Genomic DNA, 14,666 nt, shown 5'->3' with positions numbered 1-14,666 from the left:
ATCAGCGACCAAGCCCTTCCCTCTATCCACCCAGGCTAGGAACAGAGAGGGCCAGGTAATGGCTACTGATGACTCACCAGATAGACCTGTAGGCTCCTCCAAACTCTCCTACCTTAGCTCACAAGGATGCTGAAGTTGCAACGACCAAAGGAACTAACGAGTTTGAACGGGACTCGAACCCCAGTCTGGAGTTCACCAATCAGAGACGTGTTGATGTCTTATCCAGACCCCCCATCCTTAGCTCACAAGGATGGTGAAGTTGCAGCGACCAAAGGAACTAACGAGTTTGAACGGGACTCAAACCCCAGTCTGGTGTTCACCAGTCAGGGACTTTACCACATCGGCCACAACAACCCTTTTAGCCTTAAGGATTCACCTGTAGATATTCGTCAGAAGAAACGTAAAGGAGCATTGATCATGTGTCCCAAAATCCTTCATATCTTTCATTGGGGAATTTCCCCAGTGTCCAGATTAGGATTAATATATATGAATCTTGGTCTTCCATAGAGACATGATGCGTATTTTTCCGGGGGGGGGATGGAGGTATGGTGAAGTAACTTCAGTAAAATACAGGCAACAGTAATTTGTAACCTATTTCGTTATTATCCTTTACAGGGTGGTGACCGTAATGTCACTCCTTTACGTCATTATATCCGTTCATAAAATGGTAAATGCCTGGCAAAATTTATTCCAGGCTTTTTAAGGTATTTTTACTGCAAATTTTTAACAGTGGAAGCTGAGTACCCAGGAAGCCTTCTGGCACAAAGCCAGCTTAATTTGAAGCTAAAAAAACAGAAACGGCTTATTGGCAAAAGAGCTTTCTTGAAAGATTTGAAATCCTAATTTGTTATATAAAATGAATAAACGTCAAAGGCAATATATTCATTTTTTTTCTTTTTATTTACTTTGGTCAGTCATTGAAGTAAAAATTTCATTTATAAAAATTGTATTGTTTTTAAAAGCAGAATAACAAACAGTGACCTATATTTGAGAAGCTATAGAGGTCAACAATATTCTTAAATTCAAAGAAATATATAATTTCGACTTTTTGCATGACACTTTAGCTGAAATACTAATTTATAATGATTTTTTTTTGCAAAAATATTTTCGATAAACACGGCTATGAAAATTAATAAAAATAATCACGAATGATGATAGTGCGCGTATATATATATATATATATATATATATATATATATATATATATATATTAGTAGTGTCTGTAACCTCACCACCCTTGTGAGCTAAAGATGGGGGCTTTAGGGGGGCCTATAGGTCTACCTGCTGAATCATCTACAGCCATTGCCTTGCCCTGCCTGGTCCTAGCTAGGGTGGAGGGGGGACTTGAACGCTGATCATATCTATATATGGCCACTATCTAGGGCGTTGTCAGTCTCATTAGCTTATACCTCTCAACAACTTATATTTTTCTGCTTTGCTGAATCTCACTCTGTCACATTTGACATCCATTCATCAAACAAGTTGTTGATGTCCAATAACTTCTCAGGAGACTTAAGAGTAAATAAACTTGATTAATCTTTAAAATTTATTCTTTATATTTATGTATTTCATCCCCTCACAGACGTGCCCATCTGTGCCCTGAACGAGAGCACCATTGGAGCTCAAATTGGCCAGACGGTCTCGCTCACCTGTTTGGTGCACGCGTACCCAACAGATGTCAACTTCACCTGGATGTTCGTGAGTGACGCGAGAGATGAGGAAGAGGGAGGAAGAGGAGGTGGAGGAGGTGGTGGTGGTGGTGGTGGTGGTGGTGGTGGTGGTGGAGGAGGAGGAGGAGGAGGAATACCTCGTGTCATAGATGCCCTTCGGTAAGTTATCAATAGATGTAATTGGATGAGTGGTAGCGTTGTGATACCAATAGATATAATTGCATGAGTTTAAGATGTTAGTCAATGTAATTGCAGGAGGATTATGTTTAACTATGACTAGTAGTGGGAGTTTTAGTGGTATCAGCAATAGAAGTAATAGCATAAGTAATAGTAAAAATATGAATAATAGTAGTATGCCTTGACATTTGCTCCTTTTTTTTAAGTTAGGCACTCCAAGTGCCATCTAGGGGCCATTAATTGTACTACACATGCATTGAAAGAGTTACATAGATTTTAGCCTTTCTCCGTAAGTAGGAAGTGCAAACAGTGCACCTCCAAACGGTGCTCTGTAGGCACTACTTAAGGGTCTCACCCTCGGCTACTAGCTGTATCCACTTTTTAGCCTTCATCTTCCACTATTTAACAACTTTCTTTTAGCTTCTTTTATCTTTATTTGAACAGTATTCTAGAATTTTTATTCCAGCTGTGACCAGGTTGTGAAATTATCTCAAAAGTTCAAATTTGCAACGAATGGCTTTATTTTGAAGCAAATAAACAATTTGACTAATACAAATAATTCTTGGAAAACCTTTGTAAAAACTTGAAGGTAATTTTTATATAAATCTCGACCCACTGATTAGAATGATTAGATTATCAAAAGAAACCATTTACTCTGAAAATGGATTAGATATATTTAACGGTCATGCATTATAATAAACACGCATATATATATATATATATATATATATATATATATATATATATATATATATATATATATATATATACAGTATGTATGTATGTTTTTATACATGTACACATACATACACACACATATATATACATATATATACATATATATATATACATATAAACTGTATATATACATATATATACTGTATATATATACTTATATATACTGTATGTATATATATATATATATATATATATATATATATATATATATATATTTATATATATATTGTATATATATATATATATATATATATATATATATATATATATATATATATATATATATATACAACCCCTACCTCTTCTAAAACCACCCTGTACTTCTAAGATTGCATTCTCTGTTTTATCCTTAATCCTATTAATCATTACTCTACCATACACTTTTCCAACTGCACTCAACAAACTAATACCTCTTGAATTACAACACTCATGCACATTTCCCTTACCCTTATATAGTGGTAAAATACATGCACAAACCCTATCTACTGGTACCATTGACAACACAAAACACATATTAAACAATCTCACCAACCATTCAAGTACAGTCACACCCCATTCTTTCAACATCTCAGCTCTCACACCATCCATACCAGATGCTTTTCCTACTCTCGTTTCATCTAATGCTCTCCTCACTTCATCTATTGTAATCTCTCTCTCATTCTCATCTCCCATCACTGGCAACTTAACACCTGCAACAGCAATTATATCTGCCTCCCTATTATCCTCAACATTCAGTAAACTTTCAAAATATTAGCCCACCTTTTCCTTGCCTCCTCTCCTTTTAACAACCTTCCATCTCCATCTTTCACTGTCTCTTCAATTCTTGAGCCAGCCTTCCTTACTCTCTTCACTTCTTTCCAAAACTTCTTCTTATTCTCTTCATATGAATGACCTAATCCCTGACCCCACCTCAGGTCAGCTGCCCTCTTTGCCTCACGTACCTTGCGCTTTACTTCCACATTTTTCTCTCTATATTTTTCATACTTCTCTATACCATTACTCTGCAGCCATTCTTCAAAAGCCCTCTTTTTCTCTTCCACTTTTACCTTCACTCCTCCATTCCTCATGCTGCCTCCAACAACCTTCTTGCCACACACATCACTTGCAATCCCAACAAAATTTTCTTTTACTAACTTCCACTCCTCTAAATTACCAGTTTCTCTTACTTTCACTTCGTCATATGTCATTTTCAACCTTTCCTGATATTTACTTTTTACCCCCGGTTTTATTAGCTCTTTAACCCTCACTAGCTCCCTTTTACATCCACCTACTCTATTCCTCCACTTTTTTGCTGTAACTTATTTTCCTTCCAGCAAAAAATGATCAGACATACCGTTAGCCATACCCCTAAACACATGCACGTCTTTCAATCTTCTTTTAGTTATCAACACATAATCCATTAATGCCCTTTCTACTACTCTTCCATTTGCCACTCTTACCCATGTATACTTATTTTTATATTTCTTTTTGTGTGTGTATATATATATATATATATATATATATATATATATATATATATATATATATATATATACACACACACAAATGAAAAATGATCACTGGTGATTAAGAGGTCATGGCAGCGCCCTTCCTTAGCCCCAGGAAAGCCACGCCCACCTATCTAGTAAGGCAACCGAGGCGGGTGGCCGCTCTATAATGATCTCTGGCAAACACTGTTGTGTTCAGTAGGACAATAAAAAGAAAGGGAATAAGTATGAAGGGTATTGGATATTCAATTATATCTTTTGAGATTTATGTGATAGTTACATTTATATGGGAGAATTGATGTAAAATAGACATGTAAGTTTTCAAGCACACCCGAACATGTATACGCATGCACACATACACATAAACACGCACACACATATATGTGTGTGCATGTGTGTGCTTGCACACATACACATAAACACGCACACACATATATGTGTGTGCATGTGTGTGTGTAGCCTATACATGTGGGTTATTCAAACACACAAACATGCGAATACACACACACATACACAAACACACCCAAACACAAAATATCCTCTTTTTACAAAGAATTCTCTGTATCATCCAACAAAATTTAATGGGTTATTGAATATTTTTTCGCAATTCTTGGGGTCTAGCGAGAGCTCAGCTGGCTTTGTCTGGTGATCGTTGTCCATTGTGGCAATAAAATGAATAAATGGACATATTGCTTTTAATATTCAACAAAGGACTGTAGTGTAAGATAGCTTGACTAATTAGCATTTTGCTGACTAACTTCAGCTGGGAACAAGGTTCGACTATTTCAAAGACTCAGTCAGAGTAAATGTATATTTTCACATTCTTACTGAGAAAAAAAAAGGAATTTTTAATTTCCAAAATGGTTGAAAGTTTAGAGAAGAATATAAACAAACATGATCAACGCAATTAAATAGACGAAAACAGGGAACAAAAGAAATATGGAATAGTTTATGGGAAAATAAAATGGAAACATGATTAAACAACTTCCATAAACGAAAAGAAAAAAAACAATGAAATATGTACAAATAAAAAGAAACAATACTAGCACACCTTAAATACACGAAAAGAGGGGAAAAAATAAAGAATGTCACTGAGGAAGAACTAGAATAGAAAAAGGGAAGTGAGTAGGTTCAACAAACATACAGAAAATACAGCAGTTGGTTCATGCAATGGAATCAGCCTCGACACATGAGGGAGAAGATAGAGTTCGGGCAGAAGATTTCTAGGCATTATTTAGATTTTATCTGGGCTTTTAATCAAAGGCTTAGAAACTTAGTTTTTAGGGTTAGTAGAAAAATAATAAACAGGTCATCAATCTGTCGAAGAGACATCCCATGTAAACCAACCAGCACCCTAAAAATCTCCCTCCTTAAATAACACGGATAATAGGGGTATGGTATTAGTTATTTCCATTAAGCTGAGAGCAAGTCCACCTATGAAAATTCTTGAAAGAACAAGGTAATAGTCCTTAATATCTCAAGCTAAGAGCACGTAAACCTATGTGAGAACCAAAATGAACAAGGCCATAGTTCTTAACCTCTCAAGCTAAGAGCAAGTTAACCTACGTGAGAACCAGAAGGAACAAGACAATAGCTGTAAATGTCACAAGCTAACAGCAAGTCAACCTATGAGAGAACCAGAAGGACCAAGGCAATAGCTGTATGTTAAGCTAAAAGCAAGTCTACCTATGGAAGACTTAGATGGAAAAAGACAATAGCCGTTAATGACTCACCATGAAAACCTATTAGAATTCCAGAGCGTTAAAACACAAACTCGCAGAAACAGTAAGAATGTGGTTCTTGTTATTTCCATTAGGCGCTGTTTGAAATTTGTACCACCTGACTAGGAATATGATTCGGCTATTGCTCCTAAGGGTGACCGGATAAGCTCTGAAGGTGAACCTTACACTTAATTGTCATAATTATTCAGGAAAAGTTCAATTAATCATTATCACTTTATCCCCCCCCCCCCAAAAAAAAAAACACCTAGAGCTAAAAGCTGAGCATTCATGCAATTTTTTTTTCTCACAACTTCTTTCCATTAAAAATTCATTCTATTTTCGTGCTCAGGTAATTGAGTGGAAAATTAATCTCTCAGTCTCTGTCCATTTTATCTAATTAGAAAACTGAATAGTTCCATTTGGGCCATGAAACTTTTGTAACATATTTATATTTAGTAAACATAACTGAAAATAGGTGCTCCGTGAATTATTTATTTGTTTAAGGAATATAACAAAGAAAGTATTGGGTAATTAAATCACAAATTATGATTATGTTACACAAATATATTCTAAAACTTCAGACTGGTAAGAAAGTTGTTTCGTATCTATTTCGTTCAAGTACGTTTGAATAAACTGATGAATAAATACGCTGAAATTTATTTTAAACATATGCTGCACCAGAAAATGCCAATAAAATAAATCTACAGTAGATTATACAATACGTGTTTTTAAGAATGGTTATTTCCTTCTGCAGTTCATCCTTTTTACCCTTCTAATATCACACTAATCTCTCCTAACAAGTTAATAATCCAAAGGTGAAACCAAGAAGGAATTATCATTATAAAGTGTTTCGAATTAATTTTTTGATAATCAATATCGTACTAATCTCATCCAATAAATCTATAACCTCTTTATAAGGTATTAAACGTTTCTCATGAATGGTAAAGGCAAGGAGCAGTGACATTGCCCTATCAAGCAGGGCAATACCCTAGAGACTGACCATATTACATATGATCAGCGTCCAAGCCCCCTCTCGTCCCAAGCTAGGACCAAGGAGGGCCAGGCAATGGCTGCTGATGACTCAGCATATAGACCTATAGGGTCCCCTAAACCGCCCCATCCTTAGCTCACAAAGATGGTGGAATTGCAGCGGCTAAAGAATCTAACGAGATTAAGGGGGACTCGAACCCAAGTCAGGCGTTCACCAGTCAGGGACGTTACCACATCGGCCACCACGGGTTTTAATCCTGCCAGATGTGAAATTAAGAAAAATATCCTTAGCTTTATTGGAAATAAAAATCATTACGAAACTTGAATTACATTTTGCGTTTCCCTTCTGATTGAGAATTGCACTCGAAATCCTTCACTCTCATCTTTCCCCAAATTTTCTCTCGATTCCTCATTTCTTAAATTACAATAACATATCATTTTTCACCTTACATATTAACATACTGTTAATTAAAACGGAGGAAAAATTTAACTCTAATCAATAACAGTTTATGAAAAAAAAATATGTCCCCTCACATTTATTCAATTCAATCCAAAACAAAACAGACCTTTTAATTTTACCTTCCATTTTAAAAAACTATTAATTAAAAATGAGGGCAAAATTGAACTTTTCTAAATTCGAATTGAACCTCCAATCGAAGCGTCCTTCTTTCTATGGTATGTTTATGACAAGTCCCCCTACATATTCCTGTCGAATTCAGGAATCTGTTCATAGACCTGAAATAAACCCATCTCCACCATGATATGTTATATACTGCCTGTATTTAAAAATATGCGTACAGTATATGATACACATATATACATCATGTTTAAAAACATTTACATAGGCAAATATATATATATATATATATATATATATATATATATATATATATATATATATATATATATATATATATATATATAATCAATAAACGACAAAATACATCTGGCATCAACCATTTTAAGACAAGACTATTACTATGTTGCCATATTTTTTCCTATTATAACGAACAGAATTTTGAACGAAAAGAAAATGAGACTTGTTACTGCGCAGCTTCATCTATTCAACTTTTGCAGACAGATGTTTCGCCCCATGGTTAATGGCTTTCATCAGGGAACCTCTAAAAAATCATCATACTTAAATGAAGGAAGTAATGACTATGGGAGGTTGGTGACCCCTGAATGCACCAGAATGCAACAGCTTATTATAAATGTTAAGTTTCCATCCAGAGGACATTCCATTGCATTCTGATTCCAAATGTTATTCTTGAGTCATGACATCGGATGTTTTGGAGCGAAGGGATTTTAAAACTAAACCTGGAATTTCGAAGGTTCATTAAAGATCCAATTGTGTTCAGTAGCATTTAGATAAAAATTCGTAATTAGTACAAAATATCTTAAACTTTTTCATATATCCATTTGTTTATAAATTGTTTTCATGAATAGATTACAATTATATAAAAAATAATTCTTTGTCTTAAAGACGACCTGATGAGAGCCATTAATTTGTAGCTGAAACAGCTATTGGCTAAAGTTCAATATATGGAGCGGCATAGACACATACATAAATAGTATATATGCATATATATATATATATATATATATATATATATATATATATATATATATATATATATATATACAGTATATATATATATGTATATGTATATATATATATATATATATATATATGAGAGAGAGAGAGAGAGAGAGAGAGAGAGAGAGAGAGAGAGAGAGAGAGAGAGAGAGAGAGAGAGAGAGAGAGAGCGTAAACGTACCCCTGACAGTTAACGCATTTTCATACCAAAACCAATAAACCAAGAGAAAAAAAGAGAAGCGAAACGAAGAAAAACCACAAAAGCATCAGATGTAAAAACCAGATGGAAATCCCCCCCCCCTCTCTCTCTCTCTCTCTCTCTCTCTCTCTCTCTCTCTCTCTCTCTCTCTCTCTCTCTCTCTCGAACACAACCTTTTTCCCATCGCTTATTTGTTTATTATTTTTGCTTCAAACTTCCTATTTCTCTCTCTCCCTCTCTCTCTCTCTCTCTCTCTCTCTCTCTCTCTCTCTCTCTCTCTCTCTCTCTCTCTCTCTCCATTCCTAACTAAACACAAAACTCTCACTATATTGGTCTGCTTAGATCGCCTTCCCCGGGAGAGTCAGAGTGAAGCATTGGGACCTGAGTTTTGAATTGAATTTTACCCCCTAACATTTCTTTATTCCTTCTCTCGCACATCTCTAGAATTTACGAAAATTTACCGAACCGTCAAAACAGTGACTGATAATAGCCTTTATTTTAATCATCTTTATTATCACATTATGTAAATTGTTATTATTGATCATTATAATTATTACTACCATCATCTTTATTACCATTATTATTATAATTAAATTTCATGTTCAGCTTTAGAGTAATAAGTAGGTATAAAGGGATAAAATAAAAGTTATAAGAAAATTGAATATCAACATAATGTAAAAATAAATATAATGTCAATAAACGAGAGAGAGAGAGAGAGAGAGAGAGAGAGAGAGAGAGAGAGAGAGAGAGAGAGAGAGAGAGAGAGAGAGAGAGAGAGTATGATAACTCTCACAATGAACTTCCTCTCACTCGTTATTCACGTGACATGTAACGTTAAAATTGCATTTGTTCCGGTCAAAGGAAACAGACTGAACTCTCTGTTGCTATGACGCCATTACTTCCGCCAACGAAGTTGGAAGGAGGTTATGTTTTCGCTCCTGTGTGCGAGTGTGTGTGTTTGTTTGTGAACAGCTTCCTGGCCACAATTTTAATCGTAAAGTAATGAAACTTTCATGGATTAACTGTTATGTACAAAGATGGAAATGGTTAAATTTTGGAAAGGTTAAGATTGCGGTCAAGCAAAATGTCCAATTCACGTAATCAGCCATAAGTTCGGACATCGTTGTAACACACATTTCAAAATTCGTTCATATTTGAGTATGAAAATCCATGCCAATTAATACATGGAGTCAAAAGTCAAGGTCAATACCAAGCAAAATGTCGAGAAATAAGCTGCCATGGCGAAGGTCTGCACTCTACAGAGTGCCCCTCGAGTTCCGTAAAGAAAGAGTTTGCTATTTATTTCGTAAAGATATTACATCAATATAACTATTTTCGTTTTTAGGATAATGTATTTTTCCATAAATTACATAAAATTCACAAATACACGAATTTATAATTCCACAGAGTTACAACCTCGATTACCCCCCCACCCCCTTCCCTCCCCGCCTCCGTAATGACGAAAGGCTGTTCCTTTTACCTTCCCGAAAATTTTCCACCAAAAACTGAGTTTTATCAATTCCAGGGTTTTAGTAGTTTCTGGTATTCAAAGAAAGTTTATAACGACATTTGTTTCCTAATGCTTGGTGTAATTTATCACAATTTGGGTTAAAATATGTGAAAAGTTACAAAATTATTCATCCGAAAACAATCTCCTGTCGTTGACTTCGGCAAGTTTTATTAAATTTAGACTTATCATCACAATACTTTATAATCTCCTTATTCGTTAACATTATTCATTTATAAAATATATATCTGAAGAAATGTAGGTTAATAAATAAGTTTCAATTCAAATCACTTGATAATTAGTTGAAAACAATGGTGCTATTCAGACACAATACTTGCAACCAATCAGCTAGTAGAAAACGTTTCCGAGCTAAAAGGGCACCAAATGTGGGTGAGTGCAAATGAGTCTCGGTTAAAAAAAAAACGGAGTATGGTTAATTACTCAATGATATAGTTTATCAGGATACAATATTTCAAGAAACCAAATAATCACATGCGTTGCTATAAATAGGAATCAATCAGTCAATCTGGATAGATTAAGATAAAATATTGCGTTACAAAATTGGTAAATGTAAAGTTTAATCTGTTCATAAATCGGTATTGATAATATTTTTGGAAAAGTGGAAAAGATTCATTCTTTATTTTTGATAATCAAAATTTATAAAATTCGAATAAATATAACACTTATTTAACGGAATTTGTAGGGTTGAAGAGTAAAGCTTAATCATAGGGAAAAAAATATCAAATAAACATAATAAATAAGAATAAGAAGAGAAAGATAAAACAGGTGATTAAAAAAACTATAGTTTAGAAGTAATTTCATCGGTATTATGAAAGCCCCAGCTTTATTAAAACCACGATAAACATCGGTAAACGTCGGCGAATATCGGCAATCATCGGGAACATCGGTATACATCGGTAAACGACCTCAGCCAAATTAGTTCCTAAGTGAAATGCTTATGCTTCCATCCCTTATTAGTGCAGCAAAAAGAAAAAAAAATTGGCTGGGCTCCACAAGGGCAGCTGGAAAAGTTGGTGAAATAAGAGATGATGAATGGAGAAATATTAATTTAAAAGCTCAAGATAGAGACAACTGGTGAAATCTAACCGATGACCTTTGCGTCAATAGGCGTAGGAGGAGATGATGATAAAAACAACAACAATAACAACAACTTAACACAAATTGTCCTTTGAGAAAAGCTGATTCAGAGAAATGTCAGTTGTTGGCGAAATCGAAAAGAGCAACATTCAAGTCAGAAGAAATGTCAGATTTAGACGTTTTTTCTGAAATCTGACGCCGTGGAGAATCAGCAGCTAAAGACAAGACAAGAGAACAATACTCGAAACAAGGTAGAATGAAAGAATTAAAATGCTTCTTCTGGATAGATTTATCACAGAAAATCGTATCAGATCTCTAGATCTTCATAAAAGGTTTCTATTTCTTCCTTTGTATGGGATGTTGTTGGTGCATAAGTTAGAATGATCTTCAGTGTTATACTTCTTGTTTAGTTTGATAATCAGCCTTCTGGAAGCGTTGCTAAGGTTGTAGAGGCTGTGCATTGAGTAGGCCTACATGCGGTGTTGTAGCCAATGATCTTCGACTTTTGAAAGCGTTATAAACATTATAGAGGCTGTTTCTATGTTACCTGCAAGATTTTTAATAAAAATAAAACGCATTTCATTTTCTTTGTTCCTTTTATGACCTTTGAAGCCAAAAATATATAACCCCTTATAATTTTCCCTTTGCTGGCCTTCAAGGGGATAAAATATTCCATGGAAAGAACATTAAGAATATAAAATCGTTCCAGAGATTGATTTAAGACTGGCAGTTGATACCCCCCCCCCCATATCTCTCTCTCTCTCTCTCTCTCTCTCTCTCTCTCTCTCTCTCTCTCTCTCTCTCCTCTCTCTCTCTCTCTCTCTCTCCTCCAAAAGGCAATCCCAATATTGCTTGTCATTTACTTTCAATCTCTGGAGAATTTTATATATCTCTTTTTTTTTTTTCATAAATTTTGCCAACGAAAAAAAACGTTTGTAACTGAATACGGTTTGATGATGACTGAAAGCAAAACCAAAATTCTCTGTGAGAATATTCACGAACCATGTACTCATTTATAAGATATATATATATATATAACATACACACACACACACACACACACATATATATATATATATATATATATATATATATATATATATATATATATATATATAAATATTTCTAATAAATTAATCTCATAAATTTCATCACGGAAATTAATGAATACTGATAAATACTGAGAGCATAATCAATATCAGTGGTTCCCAAACTGGGGGGCGCGCCCCACTAGGGGGGCATGAGGACGTTACAAGGGGGGCGTCAAGTCATCTGCTCGAAATTACTTGTTTAATAGAATAATAAAATCGATTTGAAATGTGACTCGAGCGCGAAAAGGGACTTTGAAACAATGAAGTTAGAAGAGTTTTGTGTGAAATATCTCCCCATGTACCCAAAAGTAGGTGAAGAAGCACTTCTTGTGATTCTTCCCTTTTCTTCTACTCATCTTTGTGAAGCAGGATTTTCAGCTCTTGTTGTTCTGAAACCAAAACAGCGCAACCGACTTGATGTAGAAAATGACTTGCGCTGTGCGCTGTCATCCTTCAATCCTAGAATTTCTGATCTTGTGAGGAAGAAGCAGCAGCATCCATCTCACTAAATTTGACCGGAAATTATGCCTTAGTCTCATAAGTATTTCCAAATATTATGTGCCATCTTTTCAAATTATCTATTCTTAAAATTGCAACTCAATTTTGCCAATTTGCTAATGTTCAAACTTTCTTTCGGTCACTTTGAACAAAATGTTTCGCTTTTAGTTACTGGAATGTACTATTATTTGTTTGAGTGGCTTTCAATATTAAAATGTAATACAAACAGAATTCTGTTTTTCCTGTACAATGCTAAAAAATAAACGTAAGAATCATTTCATTTAAAAGAAGAGAGGAGTGGGGGCGTACGGGTCTACTGGAAGCAAAAAGGGGGCGTCAGGTAAGATAGTTTGGGAACCACTATAATGTATTAATATTCTCGGACAAACTGAAAAAAAAATACAACTTAATTTATATATAAAAATCTCGGGCTGGAACCTTGGAAAGAAGGTAAATACCTTCCTCATCTTGGCACTCTGAGATGTGACTAATTCTGTCCAGGTAAGGAAGGGAATCCCACCAGTGACAGTTACTATTGTTAACTATATGGTTTGTGAGTACCCATAAAACACTCATGATTATATATGAACATAATGTTACTAACATAAAATGATATAGAAATATAATAAAAATATATTTATAAGATATAAAAAAATAAATAAATTCATATCGAACACAACCAAATTATCAATTACAAAATACAAAACAAATTTTTCTCAGGCCGTCGAATTCTATACAAATTTTGATACAGATTTATAGGGAATATTTTTTACCATGATAAAACAAAGCATAGAAGGTTAATAAATAAATAAATAAAAAGATAAACAAATAAATAACTAAATAAATATATAAATAAATACACTTTCCTCATTTTTCTCAAAACTTCATAAATATGACCTTTTTATTTCTTTTTATCAAGATCGATAGCCTATCTTTAACGATAACGTTTTCAATTTAGCTTTCAGCATTTCAACACAAAGATTTGAATAACGGTGGATATATTGCACGGATGTTTTTTGATGACATTTGAAATGCATCTCTCTCTCTCTCTCTCTCTCTCTCTCTCTCTCTCTCTCCTCTCTCTCTCTCTCTCTCTCTCTCTCTCTCTCTCTCTCTCATTGATTATCTTTGCGTTCTGAAGTTAACTTCAAAAGAGATTATTTGTTCTTTCTGAATAATCCAAAATTATTATTTGTAATCTTTTCTTTAATTCAAAAAGAGAGATTTTATTCTTAAAAACTGTTCTTCTAAGATATCCTAACTTGATTTGCTATATTCTTGTTAATAAAAAATGAAAGGTATCTTCCCTGACCATGACTTTCACAACGGATCCCATATATTTATTAATTATGATCCTAAGGAAAAGTTCTATGGCCGGGAAGGCCATTCGGAAGTTGACGTAACGAAACAAAATTCCACTAAGGAATAAAAGAAATATTAATATTGAATTTTCCCTTACTTTCCGAAGCACTGACGCCTCAATACCTCGTCAAACTCTTGCTTAATTTCCTTCAAATTTTTTTTTGTGTGTTTGTAAATTAACACAAAAAACTGCTTTGCTGATATTGATGATCTTGTTGAGCATGACCCATAGCTGAAACTGTAACATTCTGAATGTAGTACATCAAAGTACAAGTACGCAGCAGTACTTTCTAAATGATCACAATGTTAAGTAAATAGCAAATATTTTTCCATATCCATCTCTTTGGTCAATGGTACTTACTCCATCGAGAAAGAACTGAGAACCAGCATCTCTCTATGAATATCTTTCAAAATTATTCATTTCTAAATGTCTTTACTGCTTTAAAGGATTTCATCAAACTCTTTTCCTCCACCACTCGTCTTCTCCTTGGATACTAATCCCCTTCTTTTGTGTCTCTCTTCAACACGTCT

General features: G+C 34.4%; 1 protein-coding gene across 1 annotated transcript in view; it reads left to right on the top strand.

The window, feature by feature from the left end:
- The first annotated feature begins 126 nt into the window (after positions 1–126).
- LOC137622594 (uncharacterized) overlaps positions 127–14,666 on the top strand; it is a 16,032-nt gene continuing 1,492 nt past the window's right edge. Inside the window, exons 1-2 of the mRNA XM_068353199.1 lie at positions 127–400; positions 1,583–1,829. Of these exons, the coding sequence (XP_068209300.1) occupies positions 127–400; positions 1,583–1,829 (521 nt within the window). The remainder of the gene's footprint in view (positions 401–1,582; positions 1,830–14,666) is intronic.

This window comes from Palaemon carinicauda, chromosome 29, assembly GCF_036898095.1.
Source record: "Palaemon carinicauda isolate YSFRI2023 chromosome 29, ASM3689809v2, whole genome shotgun sequence".
Taxonomy (NCBI): domain Eukaryota; kingdom Metazoa; phylum Arthropoda; class Malacostraca; order Decapoda; family Palaemonidae; genus Palaemon; species Palaemon carinicauda.
This window is presented reverse-complemented; position numbering and strand designations above follow the sequence as displayed.